Source organism: Panthera onca, chromosome F1 (genome assembly GCF_046562875.1).
Source record: "Panthera onca isolate mPanOnc1 chromosome F1, mPanOnc1 haplotype 2, whole genome shotgun sequence".
NCBI classification, from domain to species: domain Eukaryota; kingdom Metazoa; phylum Chordata; class Mammalia; order Carnivora; family Felidae; genus Panthera; species Panthera onca.
Window position 1 is genome coordinate 15,900,098 of NC_138355.1, and position 20,053 is coordinate 15,920,150.

General features: G+C 38.5%; 1 protein-coding gene across 2 annotated transcripts; it reads left to right on the forward strand.

The window, feature by feature from the left end:
• The first annotated feature begins 79 nt into the window (after positions 1-79).
• Positions 80-19,771, forward strand: GORAB (golgin, RAB6 interacting). 2 transcript variants are annotated; one of them, XM_060643484.3, is made up of 5 exons: positions 80-232; positions 5,828-6,185; positions 8,571-8,672; positions 10,821-10,961; positions 17,978-19,771. In XM_060643484.3, the coding sequence occupies exons 1-5, from the start codon at positions 172-174 to the stop codon at positions 18,432-18,434; spliced, it is 1,119 nt and encodes a 372-aa protein (XP_060499467.3). In that variant the 5' UTR covers positions 80-171; the 3' UTR covers positions 18,435-19,771. The 2 variants fall into 2 exon arrangements, with proteins under 2 accessions (XP_060499467.3, XP_060499468.1); XM_060643485.3 differs by lacking the exon at positions 80-232 and having other exon boundaries at positions 6,072-6,189.
• Positions 19,772-20,053: the final 282 nt, after the last annotated feature.

Below are 20,053 nucleotides of genomic sequence, written 5' to 3' on the forward strand. Positions count from 1 at the left end.
TCCAAGGGAGCAGGACCCCCTCAGCAAGCGACGGGGGCCTTGTAGCCAGAGCTCGACGCGCTGATTGGTCGGTCGCCGCGGCCGGGAAGAACCCGGATGTGACTGGGTAGTCGTGTTGGCAGTCGGGGCTCTGAGGTGTGGGCGTTCTGGGGGCGCTGGCAGCCGAGGCGGATGGCGCGGGGTTGGGCCGGCTTCTCTGAGGAGGAGCTGAGGCGACTGAAGCAAACTAAAGGTAACGGGACGTGCCTGCAGAGGTTTCCTCCTTGGGTCTCTAGAGGGGAAGGGGCGGGGCTGCAGCTTTTGAGGGGGTAGGGGGCGGGAAAGAGGGTAAAGTGTTGGTGTTTGGGGAGGGAGCTCTAACGGGAGGAGGGCATTGAGGGGTTCCAGAGGTGGGAGCCTTGGGAGCCACAGCGGGAGGGGCGGGTCCAGGGGACTGGGATCTTTCAGGTAAGAAAGTTCCGGAATCCACTTCAGGAATTTGACTTTTCCCGTGAAAGGGACGGGACTTGGGAGAGGAAGTGAGCCTACTGCCTCGGCGTCTCTTGTGGGAAGATTGCTGCCTTAAGTCCACGGCTGGAGGGTTGGGGTTGGGGTAAAAGAAGGGGGAGGGGCACACACCAGCTTCGAATTGTGATGAATGTATGTATGTAAGTTGACAATGGTTGGGAACAAGGGAGTACAGGGATCTGAATAAACGCAAAACGACGATGCTTTTCTTAATACATCTGGAGTCTTGCATGCACTTCTGGTTGCCAGATGACTTTTGAAATTGTAACTCTTGAGAGTCAGAAAACCAAGACTTTTTGAAAGGTTAGATGTGAAATTATACCTATTGACTGTTGTAAGCTACAAGGTGCCTCCCCCGCTGGCTTTGTAGGGTAGTTATTGGACGGACTTGTACTATTTTGTTTTCTTTTAATGAAGGAATGAAGTTTACTGTTATTTGGTGAGAAACCCTTGGTGATATAAACTATGAATGTAATGTCATGAAATTCTGTATGGTGATCCTGGTACTGCACACTCCTTCTGTGAGTTTACATCCCTCTTAGTACCATAATGTATATACTTTGGAAGAAAATTCAGTAAGCCCTGGCATGCTTTTTGTTAAGAGTTTGTGATCAAATTGGATGTTGTTCAGGTAAGTCTGCATCTTTAGCGTAGATGTAAAAATAAGGCCAACAAGTGGAAAAGGAAGTAAAGTAGGAATACAGGACCAATGTAGATTATACAGATGGAGGAAGTTTTGACTGGTCCAGAGGCCTTTAAAAACCATATCATAAAAGTTACACTGCGGTGTGTAATTAACTATCAAGCTTAATCTCAGTTTTTTGCTCTATGTTTTGAACATCCATTCCCATATTCGTATGTACAGAGTACAAGTATTCCTGTTTCGGGTCTGACCCAAAGTTAGAGGTATCAGCTTCTGTATTTTGCATACTAAAGCTACATCCATGCTACATACATAGTACATACTATGTAAGTACATCTACATACTAAGATGAACAAGGCATCATCCTTGTATTCAGAGAACTGATAGTCTACTGAGGAGACAAGCTATAATGCAATGTGATAATAGATAGTTTACAAGAGCTTGTTAACAGAGCTAGCAGGAACTTGACTCTGCTGGGGGTTGGGCGGAACTTGGGAACATTTCACAGACATTATGTGTTAGTAGAGGTGAGTTTGCCAAGGGAAAGAAGACTTAATATAGACTAAATTGTAACAATAGATTCATTTTGTGGAAGTACATTTCTAGATATCTTTACAATTTGGGAGAGAGAGGGGCTGGAAAGACCTTAGCTTCAAGGCCTATAATTTCGTAGTGAGATGTTAAAGCATAGACACCAACCCCTAGTCTATGACCACCATGAGTAAGAGAACACGTTAGCATCTTTGTACTCTCATAACCAGACACAGTGATTGGCATATAGATCTCCTAGCTCTGCCTCTAAATCTTTTTTGCCTTGGATTTCTCATGTGTGAAAGTAGAGGAGTTGGATTTTTCATTTTTAAGACTCCTTCCAGCTGTTCTCCAACCTTAAAAATAGAATTAATCCATGAAGGTAGAGTTGGTTGCCAGCAAAAATAAGGATGACCGTACTCTAGAGAAACCCCATGTGCACATTGGGAAAAATCAAGAATGTTCTTTGCATTCTTATTTATAATACTGAAAAGCTGGGAACAAACCAAGTGTTCATTAATAAAAGTGGATAAATAGGGGTGCCTGGGTGGCCCAGTTGGTTAAGTGTCCAACTTTGGCTCAGGTCATGATCTCACGGTTTGTGAGTTCAAGCCCCTGTGGGGCTCTGTGCTGACAGCTCGGAGCCTGGAGACTACTTGGGATTCTGTGTCTCCCTCTCTCTCTGCTCCTCCCCTGTTCATGCTCTGTCTCTCTTTCTCTCAAAAATAAATACACGTTAAAAAAAATTTTTTTTTAAGTGGATAAATTGTGATACAGCCATTCAGTGGGCCAGTATAGAGCTAGTGGGAATATATGAACTATACCCACATACATTAACATGTATAAATTTCATAAATATAATGCATGAGAAGAACAAGTTACAAAAATACATACAACCTGATATCATTTGTAGAAGGTCAAAATCATACAAAGCAGGTATATTCTTCTGGGAATATAGGAAATCAAAATACCCAGTACTAGAAAGGGGGAATATGATCAGGAAGGGGCAAATACGTAGGAAATTTTAAAAGTATTGGTAATAATGAAATCAAGTTGAGACAAGTTATGCTACAGTTAACAAATAGCCCTAAGATATCAGTTATTTAAAATAATAAAGATTTATTTTTCTTTATAGCTTCATGTCTAACATAGACTGGCAGGTGACTCTTCCACATAGTCACTCGTCATTGTGTTTTCATGTTGTCATATGGGAGTTCACCATGGCATGAGGAGAAAAAAGTTGAGACTCGAGCATTGGCAATTAAATGCCTCCATCAGTCAATGATAGATGTCATTCATACTTTCATTTAATAAAAGCAAGTAATATGATTTGGAGGGCAATAAATACAATTATCTTGAGTGTTCCAAAAGAGAGGATAACATGCCTATCTTTATATAGCAGTTGTGTCTACTCTAGCCATGTTTTATTTTTTTAAATGTGACTGTTTTTTTTAATAATCCATACAGGTTGGATGTGTGTCTGTAGCAAATACATGTATTTGATGTGTGACTTATAATAAAAAATAAATTTATTTCATAATACAAAAATTGGAAATAGAAAAACAGTGCAACTACAATGCTGTCAATGTCTAAAGAAAATATTCATGAGTTCTTTCTTTATTCTTGATACTAGTTCTTTTCCAGGTATATTATGAATATGGTCTCCGATAAATATCTTCTCCCAGCTTGTAACTTGTCTTTTAACATTAATCTTTTGATGAACAAAGTATTTAATTTTAATATGGTCAAATTTGTACACATTTTCTGTGTCTTCACTTAGTACCCTACCATGAGGTAGTAGTACCCTTCCATAAGATGTTAGTCCTTATATTCAATTAAGCATCTTTAAGGGGAGGGACGGGAAAAAAAAAAAAAAAAAAAAAAATTAAGCATCTTTAAGAGTCATTTTTGTTATAAGCTATATAGATTCAAAACACTGTATAAAGCAATGTGTTTCTAATAAGAGTTTTAAAATGTTGGTTTGACATTTGAATCCTTAATCCATTTGGAGAATGTTTTGTTTGTTTTTATATGGTGTGAAGTATGGATCTGATTTTACCTTTTCCATATAGCTGGGTTTTTTTTTTCAAGTCGATTTATTGAATAATTCCACCTTTTGCTGTTGAGAGGCCATGCTATCTTAGTCATATACCAGTGCTTCATACACGTATGAACCTGTTTCTGTGTTCTTTTGTTCTATTCCGTTGGTCAGTTTGTCTATTATGCACCAATACCACACTATTTTAAAGCTTTATAATATTCCTATGGTCTCTATTCTGTTCCATTGGTCTATTTGTCTATTCTTTCACGAATGCCCACGGTCTTGATTACTGTAGTTTTATAGTAAGTCTTGAAGCCAAGTAATGCCAGTTCTCCAGTTTTGTTCTTTAATATTGTGTTAGCTATTCTGAGTCTTTGGCCTCTCCATATAAACTTTAGGATCATTGTGTCAGTATTTGCAAAATAAGACAGGATTGAATCTTTTCATGAATATAGAATATCTCTCCATTTATTTCTTTGATTTCATTATCAGAGTTTGTGGTTTTCTTCACAGATCTTGTACTTTCTTTTCTTAGATTCATTCCTAAATATTACCTTTTTTTTTTTTTTTTTTAAGTGCTAATGCAAATAGTATCATGTTTTTAATTTTAAACTCCACTTGTTCATTACTGGTACATAGGAAAACAGTTGACTTTTGTATATTAATCTTGAATTCTGCAACCTTGCTATAATGGCTTATTAGTTCCAGGAGTTTTTCTATTTATTGTTTCAGGCCTGATTTGTTTACTGTTTTGTTTATTATTTTATTGTAGCATTTTTAATCTCCTGTGCAGTTTCTGTGAAAAGCAAAAGAATAATTCAACTAGTGAGTGTAACCAGGAAGTAAGCTCAATGGCATTTTCTTTTGGTGTACATAAAGATCAGTAGTCAAGAATAAGTTCCTGTCTCAAGATAGAGGAGGTTACTTTGTATTCCTGGCTAAAGTCAACAATAATAACATTTTACTTGCGATGGCACATCTATGTTTTAAAATATTTTACCTATCTCATTTAATCCTTACAGCAACTTCATGAGTTAAGTAGAGCAGGTAAATTTTCAACCCATTTGACAGTTGGAAAAACTGGGTTATGGAATAATTAATTGACTTGTCTACGATTATTGAGCTGAACAAAAGCTGTGCCAGAACTATGACTCCAGAGCTTTTAATTCTCCTTTGGGAGATTTAAATAATAGGCTTGTGTTGCTTCATGGGTCAATACGCAGAATTTTAAAAGCCCTATTTGAGTTAATTAATAAGAACTTACCACAATTTCACTTCCCAGGCATTTTATAAACAATACCATTTACAGTTCTTATTAAATATAGTATGAATGTGAGTCAAATTCTCCAGTACTCTGCCTTACAAGGTTAACACTGGTTGGACAAACCAAGAAGTATAATAGGGGTATTATTTATTTTATAGTGCTTTTGTAAAAAAAAAATTCTCCCTGTTTTCTCTTCCTCTATTGGTTTGTTCAGGCTGCTGTTAAAACTAGCTGTATACATTGACTCATGGCTAGCTAACTTTGGGGAAACAACCTTGCACTGCTCTGGAAGATGAAAGCTAACATCTGAGGGTTAACTAGCATTCTTAGAAATAAGAGACTTCATTCAGTTATACTTTATGTATAACATGTACCTATGTATCAAACTGGCTTAAGATCTGTTATTTAAGAAGAGTGCAGCCCATTTGTAACCGCAACCACCATTTTATTTCAGGAGAGCAAATAGAATCATAAGTCAAATTTAAGACCTATTAGAGAATTCATTTGTCTGCTTTGCTTGGTCAGATTAATTGCTTAGTCAGTTATCAATTCAAGTTGAAAAAGAAACCTTGCTTTTTATTCCGAGGCTTAACTCAACAGACAAATGGACTTCTTTTAAGCTCAGTTTTGAGTTGGGATAGTTTTTGTTAAATATTAAGAGTATGATTATAGAAGAACTGTCAAAAATACTACAGGAAGATGGCTGTTTTTCCCTGGGTTTTAATGGTAGAGAAGGGGGAGAAACCCTGTGGAATTATTATTAATGTTAATGCTTTATTTTCTTAGAGAAATTCTAATTATTTGTTGCTCACACAAAGGAATTCTCCTCTTTTTCACATAGATCCATTTGAACCACAGCGGCGTCTCCCTGTGAAGAAAAGTCGACAACAACTTCAGCGAGAAAAAGCCCTTCAAGAGCAAAGCCAAAAACTTGGACTTCAAGATGGATCAAGCTCAGTACCTCCAGAGCAGCTGCTTTCTGCACCCAAACCAAGATTTAATACTCAAAAACCACACTCTTCTTCCCCTGTTCCTCCTAATCCTCTTACACTCACTTCTCCTGTTGGTGATGGAAAACCACAGGGGATTGAAGGTCAACCAAGGGAACCGGGACTTGAGAATTCCCATGATAGTCACAAAAACACTGAGGTCCTACCTCCAAAGCCAGATTGCAAAATGGAAAAAAAGAAAGTGGAATTGTTAGTAAGTCTATATATCCCTGAGACTTTTTTCCATTTTACCTTTTTATTTCCCTCCACTGGGCTTTGAAGAAATACAGTTTTAACATTTTCTCTTTCATATTCTAACCTAGAAACATCATGAATAAACTATTGAAGAATAGCTACCACCTAAATATGTTGTAAGCCAGTCAGTGTTGGGCATTTTATATGTTTTATGCCATGTAGTCTTCATAGCAGCCTTATAATACACGTTCATTATTTTCACTTGACAGATGAGATTTCTTGGACTCAGAAAAGATGCTTTATTCCCAAAGCAAATACATAGCTTAATAAATGGCAGAGTTGAGGTTCACATACAAATCTTTCTGGATCCAAAGTGTCTGCTCTTGACCCTCACTAGAAGCAGTTCTTACATGCATAGTGCTCCCCCTCATCCCAGATCGAACCCCTTCTTCAGCTTCACTCCATCTCCACTGGCCTGGAAAAGGTTGTTTATGAAAAGATAGGAAGGGATGGTCAAAGAAGAGTGTGTAGGAAATTGAGAGGACTGATAAAACAATTCAGCTACATCATTAGATTTCTTTTTATTCTTTATTTAATGTGTTTATATTAGAAACCACCTCCAGAATTTAGAAACAGTTTTGTGGAAATTGCTGTTCTATGTAGGACTTACGAATTCTTCTCAGAATTTTTATCCTATACCTTTTGTTTTGATATCCACTCGTATTTGTTTCCTCCTGATTTATCAGGTTGCCATTTGTTTCTGTTTTCCATTTTCTGAGTCTTTCTATTTCGATGTAACTTACGATTTCTCTGATCCAGGTTCTGTACTATGAGTTTAAAGTGTTTCCTGGCCCACCAGGGGTTTACAACCAAGAAGTCATTTTTACAGGAGATCTAAAGCCATGTAAATTATGAGAGCAACATTGAACAAGTGCATTTTTTAAAAATTTTTTTAATGTTTATATGTTTTTTGAGAGAGAGAGATAGTGTGAGCAGGGGAGAGGCAGAGAGAGAGGGAGACACAGAATCCGAAGCAGGCTCAGGCTCTGAGCTGTCAGCACAGAGCCTGACTTGGGGCTCGAAACCACAAGCTGTGAGATCATGACCTGAGCCTAAGTCAGACGCTTAACTGACTGAGCCACCCAGGCGCCCCAAACAAGTGCATGTATTTAAATGTCTTTAAGTGTAGTTTACCAGCAAAGGCCTGAGATAAGTAGGGGAGGGTGGGTTTAAATTGAGTTGGATAATTTAGATTGAACGTTGTTGGGAAAATAATTTTTTTTTTAGATACTTGGGAAAATTTTCATAGACATGTAATCTCAGGAACTGTCATTGAAAAGGAGAAATTGGAGGTTGCAAGAAGGGGAAAGGAAAGCTGTATCCTAGAGAATGCTCAGAGATGACATCTCCCTTCTCTGGAAGAGGCAAGAGCTAAGCCAGAGAGTAGTAGAGAATTAGGGAAATGAAGAAGGATGTGGAAGCTGAGAATTCCTACCTAGCGAGTTCCCCCATGCAGTAGAATATCACCCAGGCCTCTGGAGGAGAGATGCCCTTACCAAAACAATGGTTAGAGAAAACCCACATGTCAGGATTGCAGCCCATTTGGGGGAGGGTGCTGGCTGGGCTGGACTACTGCAGTAGTCAAAATGAGAGAGGACCAGTGCCTGTACCAAGATGGAGACTCTAGGAAGGGAAAGAAAATGATAAATTTGGAAGTGGTTAGTAGGTCTGAGAATAGAGATTTTTGACACAGTGGCCATAAGAAATGACAATAATAGGAATAAATAGCTTTGTCGTTACTTTGAGTCGACATCAAGTTCTTAAATTTCTGGGAAATTTTAATATACTTCTTTCAGAATTGGACAGATTGTGGAGTCCAGTATTCAAGTCTTAGCTCATAGTGTTTCACTCTCTTTAAAAATGTCTCAGAATGGAAAGAAGTGAGCAAATTGAAAAAAAAAAATGAAATAAACATTGGTTATTGTCTTGAGGGTGTTAAATGGTAGAGACTTTCATTATAGAAAACTCTAAAAGATATGACATTAGCTACATGCCAATTAATTTTGTTCTCCGTTTTGCATATAATACATAATTAACTTACACAACTTTCTTTGTACTCCTAATAAATGCCACAGTACTCTGGCTTCCAGTTTGTGGCTTCCTAGATTATATACATATAATGGATTTCAAAGGGCCAATTTATGTAAGACTTCTTGACTTCAAATGATAATCTTTGTTCCTATTAGAACAAAATAATGGGCTGCAGATGGGTTCCTTTTAAGAGGGCTTTTGAAGGAAAATATACATAATGTGGTTGATTAAATTTTATACATAGAGGCCTGAGACTGGTAAGGTGTGGCATGGGGTTTCTGAAACTCATTTTTATACTCCGCTCCCTAGGCAAGAAAAATCTCGTTGGGAAGTCCTCCAAGAAGAACAACGGCTTATGGAAGAGAAAAATAAACGTAAGAAAGCTCTTTTGGCTAAAGCTATTGCAGAAAGGTGAGGCATCTGAACTAGGAGAGGTTGTTTGTAACCTGCAGTCAGTTCTGTCATGTTTTATGTTTATTTTCCCTTGTCTGTTCTGATAAGTTGATATTTTCTCTACAACATTCTTTTAAAAAAATTTTTTAAAGTACGTTCTATGCCCAGTGTGGTACTTGAGCTCACAACCCGGAGGTCAGGAGTCCCATGCTCTACCGACTGAGCCAGCCAGGTGCCCCTCTACAGCATTACTTTTAAGGCTCACTAAAATAATTCTCCTTTATAAATGGTACAGAAATTCCAGTGTTAATTCATTAAGGAGGACTTTGTAAGCATAGATTATACCAAATTTATTTGGTATAAATAAATTACGTTCTAAGGGAGCAGTGAATAGCCATCAGTGTAAGTGCATTAGCAACAAATGCAGGTTTTAATTTTGACATGGGGAGGCCTTAATAATGTGACATGTAGAAGAATAAGACTATTCCACATAAATGACTTCCACTCCAGAAGTTTTAATTGTGTTTTCTGTGGACATTTTTCTTAAAGAATTTACCCTGCCCCCACTGATACATGGTATAATTTAACCTTTCATCGATGACTCGGGGTCACCATTATGAGTACTCTGCCATACTGTGTGCGATTCGATTTTTCTGTCCCTCCTGGTGTCGGTTTGTCAGCAGTTCCTTTTCCTTCACTGCATCATGATGGCCTCCAGCAGCAATGTTCCCTTTTGAGCCACTTTCCACCCCTCACCCACTCTTTCTGCCCTTTTAGTTTGTGCTTTCCAGTGTGCTATCGCCTTAGGAACCCACCCAAACTTCGTCAGTGAAGCAATGATTGAGAATAGTGAGAATTAAATGCAAGCAAGTTTTCTTGGCATTTTCTTCTTAGATCTCCAGAAAAGCCTGGCAAAACTATTATGTATTGAAACTGCCGTGTGTATCAGGGGGAGGGGAAGGGACAAGGATAGAGAGAAAGGCAGGTAGGTAGAAGAGTAATGGAGAATTTTATCTGTCAAAAGGATATATGTATTTGAAAATGATTTCTCCCCCCTCCAGCTGGTCCCACTTGATTTGCATGAAACAGGAAATGTGCAACTTACTGAACTTAGGTTTCAAGAAAAAACCATGATTATTCAAAGTGAAAAGTGATTTTTGAAAATCACTTCAGTAGTCTTCAGTTTAGAAGTGGTTGGAGAGGCTGTTCACTAGGGATTTTATAAAAGGATTTATAGGTTCAGCACTTGTTCTTGATGTGCTTTTGGTTTAAGACGAAATAGTGATACAGGCTGAAATGTGAGAAAACACACCATGGTTAGATTAGTGATAAATGCACCAGTGAAGTCCTTGAAGTAAAAGAATCATACTGTTAATTCTGTGGGCAGAAAACAAGGGGAAATGCATAATGGAGTAAAAATCAGGAGAATATAAGTTTTAAGATAGCGGTTTTCTGTGGGAGTTTTATTCTCCTGTGAGAATGGGTGTGAAATTCTGAAGTGAGTGAACTCAGATTAAAGGCTTTTGTATCTGTGTATTCTGTTCTTCAGTGTGTACTGTGTTTGGGGTGCTGAGAGGACTGAGCTTAGATGTGCTTTTAAGCTGTAGTCTTGCCTAAAACACAGGAATCAAAGCAATAAAAGTTTGGGGGAATGAGTCCTAGGAATGTTCAGACCGAATAGACATGAAGAAATGGTGTTTAACGTAAGGGTCCATTCTTTCTGTCCACTAAGTGTCGGACAAATGAAAGTGGCCTGAGCAAGAATTTAAGGCTAGAAATTTGGAAAGTTTTTTTAGATGTTCTGTGTAAAGAGAATATAGATAACGTTCTTTTAGTGCTTATTCTCATCCTCGTGGAATGAATATAGAACTATAAGTGAACTATTGGTATTTTGAAAAATCTTACTCTTTGTGTATGAAAATGTTATATACTAATAGAAAGCTTAGAATAAGGGAAAATAGCACAAATGCAGTCTTAGAGATATACCAAAATTTTACCAGTGTTTATTATATTTTGATTTGTGTTTTTTTTCTGATTTTTAAAAATTATACATTATAATCCTATCGTATATATAGTACCATATATATAGTTGGTTGCTTTTTTCACTTCTCTTGCGTATGGATACGTGATTTTAAAATGTTTTTATTTTTCTGTTCATTTTTCTAGATCTAAAAGAACTCAAGCAGAGACCCTGAAACTAAAGCGGATCCAAAAGGAGTTACAGGCTTTAGATGACATGGTGTCAGCTGACATTGGGATCCTCAGGAACCGGATTGATCAAGCCAGCCTTGAGTATTCATACGCTCGGTGAGTTGAGAGAACTCTGAATCAGGAGTGAAATTTCGGAAGTATTTACTGCTGGCTGGGCCAAGGGCTTTCATCTGTGTCATCACTTAAGCCTCATAACGGTCCCATCAGGCCATCAGGTGCTCTGTTTATTCCTGTTTTGTACTAAATCCAGTGCCTGTTCTTATTGAAGTCTTCCTTCACTCTGGCCTACTCTTGTTCTTGTTAGCGCATTTCTTGCATTATTTACTTACGTTTTAGTCTTTTTTGCTAAACCATCAATCATCTGTATAATTCTTGGGACTCTAAGAGTCTTAATGACTTGCCCCCAAATTCTGCTATTTTAACACCAAGTCTGTACTCTTTCTGTTAAGAAATTTTGATGATCTGAGATGGTCCTTAGAGATGAGCCTAGTTCTCATGTCAATTTTCACCAAAGAAAGAAGATCCAGCTTTTTTTTTTTAAAAAGGCTACAAGTATTTTAAAGAAAATACCACTCTGTCTTGAAAGCTTGAAGTTTTTCCTTTTTTTTTTTCTTTTCAATTGTATTCTGCCTATAATAGTTAGCTATCATGTGTTTCCTTGGTTTCAGTCATTGGCATTTTAGAGAAAAAAAATCATCATGGAATATTTTAAAAATGCATGAACACATGTAAAGAATTACATGAACCTTGCAAGCAGATAAAAGGGCAAAAAATTAAGTCCAATTTCAGGGTTTTCAGTCCTTCCCGCGTTGCTTTAATCATCCCGGTTTGTCTTTTCTCACAAGGGAATGCTGTGTTAATGACTCAGTTTTGCATCTTTCTCTGTAACACTAGAAATCCATCCGAATGCCTCATTAGTCCAGGGTAAACCACAGCAGCAGAATGTTTATAGAACAGTTTAATAAAGCGGAAATGCTTGATTGTGTTTTCAATTCACCGTTTATTAAGAAAGAGGTTTGTGGTGTCCTTGTGATTTTTGTAATTGTTGTTTGACCACATGCTATTAGACTTAATGGGCTGCCTTTATTAATTAACTGCTTAAATTAATGCCATCAGTAGCTGATAACTGGAGGTTCCTATTTCTATTAATAAGGACATTAAGGAGGTAACCAAGATTTTATTAAGATTAAACTCAGCCTAGTTTTTAGCATATGTTATTCTCTGTAACTTAAGTTTACCAGAGGAACATTCTTAGGCCTTTGTAGACCTTAATATGAATAATTCAGATTATTCTAGATACCTCAACCGAAAATCATTTGATTATGTTTTAATTCTGTCCTGGAGGAGACTGGAGAAGGATACATTTGTATATTGAACATTATATAAGAAATGTCATAGTTTTATTCTTCAGAGAACCACAAAGAAAGTGGGTTTACTGGTTAAAAAAGAAAACATCCGATCATATAAAATGTGCTTAATGAAACTTTAGTTTCTGTAGGAAAAAAATTTGACATAAATTTTTATATTTCTTAAACTAAAGATGGCAATTTCTCATGGTACTGATATTGGCATAGTTGTATGTGAATATCCATATTTGATGTGTGAGGCTATTTTTAAAATCCTAAACTCTTGAGGTAAGTCACAGAGAAGCCATAGACAGTTGTGACTGGGACCGGCATCATACCTTGTTCGTGCATAAGATTAAGATGTTTTCTAAATTTACATCTGCGGTTATTGAGAGATTAGAGATTGGTGATAACAGTATTGTGATTTAGATTTCTACTGGTAGCCAGTCCCCACGACAGTCCATCTCTGTGGGAGAGTTCCTTGACTTCTTTTTTTTTTTAATAAAAATTATATTGTAGTTTTATAGTACCTGGTACAGTGCTGTGTCCACAAAAGGTTCTTGGATACAGAATAGGCCAGAATTTGCTTTAAAATCGGCTTCCGTAGAACAGCATTAGGGTAGACCCCTCCAAGGAGACCAGAGCTTCTGGGAGCCAAACTGAGAGTTATTGCCACTATTCATATCTGTGACTTCAAGGATGCTGTATGCTGCATAGACCAGCTTGTAAAACAAGAGTGGATGTGTGTAGAGCATCTCTTTGACCCCTAGTGTACCAGGAAGAACTAGGAGCACTGTTTGCCATCTGTGTTTAATAGACACTCCTGTTAACATAGACACATACACGCTCATATACATATGCACACATGTACATAAATGTGTGCAGTCATTTTATGTCTAATTTACAAAAGTAAAAATAATGATTGTGGAAAACAACTTCATTAAAAAGTTTAATAAGAATATAAGCATAGCAGTCCTCTTTTTTTCAAGTAATGTTTGGCCCCCAACATTAAAAGTTGAAAGAACAGTTACATCCTTTCACAACATAAGATGGTACAGGTACTTGTAAAATACTGTGTGATCAAGTTTGTTCTGTTGAAATTATTAACTCTATGAGAGTAACCTTGCCTTTTTGTCCTTAGATACATATTTTTCATTCATTGGTTCTGAGTTTGAGAAAATTCACCTAGGATGTGTTTTCTGAAGTCTCATACTCTTGAGATTTCACGCACGTGATCAGTTTCACTATCTAGAACCTAGGTTGTCTGTTTCTGCCTTGTATTGTTTCCTAGGGTTGACATAACAAGTTACTACAAACTGTGTGGCTTAAAACAACAGAAATGCATTCTCTTACATTTCTGGAAGCTGGAGGTTTGAAATCCAGGTGTTGGCAGCGTCAGTCTTCCTTCAGAGACTTGAGGGAAGAATCCATTCCTTGCCTCTTCCAGCTTCTGGTGGCTGCAGGCACTCCTTGGCTTGTGGCTGCACCGCTACCTTCTGTGCCTCCGTAGTCACATTGCTTCCTCCTCTTCTCTCAAAACTTCCTCTGCCTCTTTTTGTTTTAATATTTATTCATTTTTGAGAGAGAGAGAGAGAGCGGGGGAGGGGTAGAGGGGGGAGGACACCGAATCTGAAGCAGGCTCCACGCTCTGAGCTGTCAGCACAGAGCCCGATGCAGGATTCGAACCCACAGACTGTGAGATCATGACTGGAGCTGAAATTGGATGCTTAACCAACTGAGCCACCCAGGTGCCCCCCTCTGCCTCTTTCTTAAAAGGACACATGCGACTGTATTTAGGGTCCCACTGGATAATTCAGAATAAACTCTTTTCAAAATCTTTAACTTAATCACACCTTTTGCCCTGTAAGGTAATATTCACAGGTTCTGGGGATTAGGAGGTGAATATCTCTGGGTGGTCATTTTTTAGCTTACCACAACATTCGTCTTTTGATTTGTCTAATAGCTGCAAAATATCTTCATCTGTCAACTTTATTTTGCCACTGTGGCTAGAAAAACTAATTCTGAACTGTGTTCAATGAAAGCTGAGAACAGATTACAAATATCGTGTTTCTAGTCCTTTTTTATACCTTTTTAAAAGGTGACATAGGGGCCACCAAGGTGGCTCAGTTAAGCATCTGACTTAGGCTCAGGTCATGATCTCACAGTTCTTGCATGGTTCGAGCCCTGCATCTGGCTTTGTGCTGACAGCTTGGAGCCTGGAACCTGCTTCAGATTCTGTGTCTCTGTCCTCTCTCTCTCAAAAACAAACATTAAAAAAAAGTTAAAGATGATGTAATACTTTGGATAACACAGTAAGGCAGCTAAACAGTGATTTATTTTACTGTAAACAGTGATGATTTATTTCACTGTGGCATCATCCTTTAGGTTATTCCATCATTCTCTGTTTTCTTATTAATCTTTTTTCTGCAGAAACGAGAATAATTGGTGAGTAATGAAGAAATAATGCCCAGGGTGATAAAATGGCAAAATGTTTCAAGATACAGGAAAAATGCTATCTCAACAATCCCGTAATGTATCTCAGATTTATAAGAGGGTCCAATGGGCACATATAGTAATTGCAAAATGTAGTTTTAGTCTATCCTTTAAAATACTATTTGTTCTCTGGAAGACTTCTAAGAAAGGATAAAAACCTTTATATGTTGATACTTACAAAGAGGTAGAACTCAGAAAAGGAACCGAAAACTAAAAGTAGATTGGTGGAACCTAAGGGAATGCCGAGGGTTAATCATTGAATTCTTAAAAAATTTCAGGATCCCCAAACCAAGAGACAGTTTCTAGAATTCTTTAAATAACATTCATTAAATCACTCAGTGTCCATTTAAAATAACAAAGTAATTCTGTGAATACATTTCCAGTTCAATTTGTCTTCCTGTATTATGTATAATGCTCTTATTATTCTGTCCCAAAACATGTCATCATATTCTGATTTGGTATTATCCACCTGACCCTCAGGCTCATAGAGCAGTTTGTGAAATTAATCAATATTTTAAACATAAATCACTCTGTACAAGAATATATATGCATGTTTCTGGCCAGAAGAACTTTAAATAAATAAACAAAATGCAAAATCTTCAGTGATTTATCCAGGGTGAAAGATCAATGGAAACCTAGGGACCTATTTGCGAATTTTAATTTCAATTCAGCATTCATGAGCCCAGTCAGTAAATCTTTACTAACTGACTTTGGCTGGCTGAGGGAGACCACAGGCCACAGAAAGGAGGTTTGAGTCGGGGTAGGGGACAAGGTATTCATATACCTGTAGAGAATGTTGTCAGAGCTTTTAAGCTTGATGGAAGAACATTCTTAAATAGGATATGTTATAAAGTATGGAAAGCAGGGATTCACATGTCCAGCAGAGCTCCTTTAGGATAATTCTTTTAACATAGAGGGTAATTGAAAAACAGCTAGTTTTGTCATTCTTATATTTACTAGATGACAGTAAAAAAAATGAAATATGATAAATGACCATGATGTAAATAAGAGTTTTCAAGTATAAACACCAGGTCCTTGAACTTTGCCTAATTTTAATTTTAGATACAGTACATGTTTATAATGATACACAAGCAATGCATTTCAATTCTGGTGCTCTGAAGACATTCTGTTTCTTGAGTGCCTACCAGGCACTGGCCCTTGTTTATCCGGTTTAATCCTTAACACTCCTATGAAGTGTCCTATACTCTACTCCTATTAGTATCACCATTGTACAAATAAGCCAAAATTCAGTTGAATATACTGTCAAGGGTCACCATACTGGAATTTTCAGACATTGCGCACATATTCTCCAGCCTCTTCCTTCAGAGCCTATCTGTGTTTTGTATTCCGGAAGCTGACCCTGGGGCATACCTGATTAGAACAAAGATGGGCTGCCAACTCCAGAACATTTAATCCATAAACTAAATAGGGTTTCGTGGCATGGCTGGACACTAAGAGCTCTGTTTAAACTGATAACTAGCCAAGGTAAGCCAAGCCAAGTCCTCCTCCTGGAAGTGGAGCTCTGAGAAATTGGAGTGAATTTGATGTGGAGCCACAGCTGGTGGCCATATTGGGCTGTGTGATTGGAAAGCCAAAATGAGAGAATTAAAGAGAATAGCTTTTGATTCTGATGACATGCCTGGGAGATTGCCTCGTGTATCCTACAGTAAAACCCACTTTTCACCTGAGCTAGCTTGACTGGGTGTCTGTCCTTTCCATCCAAAAAAGGCCTTGACCAGAACAGGTACATACATAGTAAATGGCAAAGGCAGGTTTTGAACCCTGGGTTTTCTCAAATCAAAGCCTTTCAGTTTTTTCATCACATTTCAAGACAGAATCTTGTGTCAGGAGCTGTACCTGTTTTTGTGTTGCTGTAACTGTAGTACCAGAAGTTACTTCTCTCTTTGAGTTGATGTGGGCAGTCATAACAGCAAGGCAGCAAGGCTTTCACAACTGTTAGTGGCTTTTATAATTCATTGACGAATGTGGGCCAATCTCTTTTCCTGATGAAACAAAACAAACAATTTGTGTGGAAAACCAAAGACCGTGAACCAATGTATGATAATTTTTCTTTTTGTGTCAAGCTAATACAAAATAAGAGAGATCACAGAGAGAGAGTGAACAGGGGAGGGCCAGAGAGAGAGGGAGGGAGAGAGAACCCCAAGCAGGTTCCACACTGTCAGCGCAGAGCCCACCGTGGAGCTCAAACTCACAAACCCTGAGACTGTGACCTGAGCTGAAATCAAGAGTCGGCCACTAACTGACTGAGCCACCCACACGCCCCAGAATTACCTTACTTCTAAGACAGGCATTGCGTATCTGCAGAGTTTTTGTGTAAATAGATAAAATACCCTAATCAAAGTCTAACAGTCTGTTGCAAAGTGGAGAGAGAACAACTTAACGCAGGGATTCTCAACCGGGGGCAGTTTTGCCCCTTGGGAGACATTTGGTAACATCTGGAGACATTCTTGGCTGTTACAAGTAGTGGGTGCTACCAGCTTGTGGGAGAAAGCCAGCGATGCTGCTCTGCATCCTACAATGTACAGGACAGCTCCCCCACGACAGAGTGATATGGTCCAAGGGGTCAGTGCCAGGACTGAGAAACCTTTCCTAAACCCGGCCTGAAGTTTTTCTGTTCTTACTCGATGCTTGCTTCTTGCCTCACCTAGTATCATTTACATTCGCCTTGGACCCACCGTCCATATCCTTCTCCACCAAAATATTTCTTCCTTTTCTAACCCATTGATCAAGAGGTACAGATTTTCTGCTTTTCACTTCTCTAACTTTTTACCTCTCCTACATTTTAACCAGCTGTGTGCTGAAGCCAGGCTGCACCAGTTCACCAGGGCCAACGTCGTGTATCTCTTCCCAGTTCTGCGTTCAGCTGCGCCACATGGGCAGCCTGAAATTGGCCCCGGTGGTGGTAGTGTTTGTGCGCCAGAAATCGACAAGCACTGTCCCATCAGGGCTCTCGCTGGAGCCCCACTGGAGCTAGTTTGCACTGAGTTAGCCTTCAAGCACAGCTTCGGAAAGAGGACATGAGTGCAGAAGAACATGCTTACGTTGGGAGGGTCCAAGTGTGGATGTTGTGGAAGTTTCAGCAGCGACAGCCTGGCTTGTCTAACATGTAGGACAAGTGTTCACAGAGTATCACCATCCATATCTTCATTACGTCTTTCCAATTCTGGAGCTTAATTATTGTTTCTAGAACCTCCTTTGAATATCTTCTTTAGTGGAAAACCAATGGACCAATCTGTGTACCTGTCCCCACAGGAAGCGCTTTGACAGGGCGGAAGCGGAGTACGTGACGGCAAAGCTGGAGCTACAGCGCAAGACTGAGATCAAAGAGCAACTCACTGAACACCTCTGTACCATCATACAGCAAAATGAGCTCCGCAAGGCCAAGAAGTTGGAGGAGTTGATGCAACAACTGGATGTACAAGCTGATGAGGAGACCCTGGAGCTTGAGGTGGAGGTGGAGAGATTGCTGCGCGAACAGGAAGCCGAAGCAGGGAGACAGATGGTTCATCTGGAGAGGCCACCTCAGCCTTCTGGGGAGAGTGTGACTTTAGGATTTGCCAAAGAGAACAGAAATCATCGAGACGCAGCCGCTTCTCAAAAGGTAGATGAACGGTGTGAAAATTCCAGTAGCAATCCCCTTCTGAATGCAGACCAAAGTCAAGAAGTTAAAATTACTGTAAAGGACATTTCAGCCGCTCTGACCACATGAAGTGCCAGAGTTTGTACCTTGCGGCTGGTAAACGTCTGTTGTGGATTATGCCGTGAGCTCTGATAAAACGGTGTTAACTTTGAATCCGTGGTTAGTTTCAGCAGAACATGTTTGACATTCTGAACCCTCGCATTATGATTATTTGATATATAGGCACACGTTCACCTTGATCCAGGGCCAGGTCCTCCTGGTGCACTCTTAATACCAGGTGGAAACAAACCGCCTAAACAGACGGAAGAGACGCTACACGATTGAGAGTGTGTTGCACCAGGTAAATCTAGAAGAGTAAGATGGAAAGTGATACTCGACACCTAATCAGACTCCTGTGACTTTTCCTAGGAGAGGTGTTGACGATGAGATACCTGTTTTATGTAGTCCATAAAGACATAAAAATTAGCATGTGAAAGAGACAGAAGGAGAAAAAACTAACAGAAGTGGCATATTGAATTGTCTATTGGATCGTGGTCGAGCTGCAAAATCCAACTTGGAAGCTGCAGTTTAACAGAAGGAACCAGACAGCTTCAGTAACATTTTCGTCTTCAGTTTGCCTGTTAAATGGCTTTAACTTACAACCTGAGTTTTCATTAGTTGCTACACACACACACACACACACACACACACATACACCATTAGCATGCATAATTTTACTGTTAATGTATTGTCTTTTCTTTAATCAGCACATTGATTAAATTTAGACAATGAAAACGTTTCTGTAGTGAGGCTAAAATAATACAGAAAATCTATTACTACTATTGATTATCAAAAAAAATTGATATATTTTCTTTCTAAAGTTGTCTGTAAATATGTGTTATATACGTTGGATATAAATTATCCTGTCATAAAGCATTTAAATTGTCCAAATGGTGATTTTAATAGTCTGTTAATTACTATCACTTCACTAATACTTGACCACCACATTGTGCTATATGTGAATATATAAATAAATACTGTTGTTTTGTCACAAAATCTGTGAATTTCACAGTAAATTATGATCTATTTATCAGAAATTCCAAAAGTGCAAATACTAAACTCTTGAAAAAAACCTATTATAAAAGAGAATAAAGACAAATGTAATATTGTATTTATAATACTGTCGAAAAAGTTGGGGACATCCTATTTTTAAATGAATTTGAGGTTATTCATGTGGATGAGCTGTGTATTTTTATGTTCTGTAATTTGGGTTGAAATTATAGCCTTCCAGTGCTGACTTCTCTGAACAGAAGCATTTACATAGATAGTTGTGTTTTTATTTATGAATGACTTTCATAAAAACTAAAAGCATCATTGTCCAATACTCTTATTTTTCTAAGGAATAAACAAGTCTGATACACCCATAACATGGTCTTCTGTTTACTCTTAAAAATGTTCAAGGCTGCCTGGGTGGCTCAGTCAGTTAAGCATCTGGCTTTAGCTCAAGTCATGATCTCGCAGTCCATGAGTTCAAGACCCACATCGGGCTCTGTGCTGACAGCTCGGAGCCTGGAGCCTGCTTCAGATTCTGTGTCTCCCTGTCTCTCTGCCCCTACCCCACTCATGCTCTATCTCTCAAAAATTAATAAACGTTAAAAAAAATTTTTTTTAATGTTTCCAACAATTTAGTATGTATCCTGAAGTGTTAC

Bases quoted from the DNA above. Each gene is read 5' to 3' on its own strand.
- GORAB (XM_060643484.3), top strand. From the start codon at position 172: ATGGCGCGGGGTTGGGCCGGCTTCTCTGAGGAGGAGCTGAGGCGACTG. The intron at 8,673-10,820 runs GTGAGGCATCTG...TCATTTTTCTAG, and splicing joins GCTAAAGCTATTGCAGAAAG to ATCTAAAAGAACTCAAGCAG. The intron at 10,962-17,977 runs GTGAGTTGAGAG...CTGTCCCCACAG, and splicing joins CTTGAGTATTCATACGCTCG to GAAGCGCTTTGACAGGGCGG.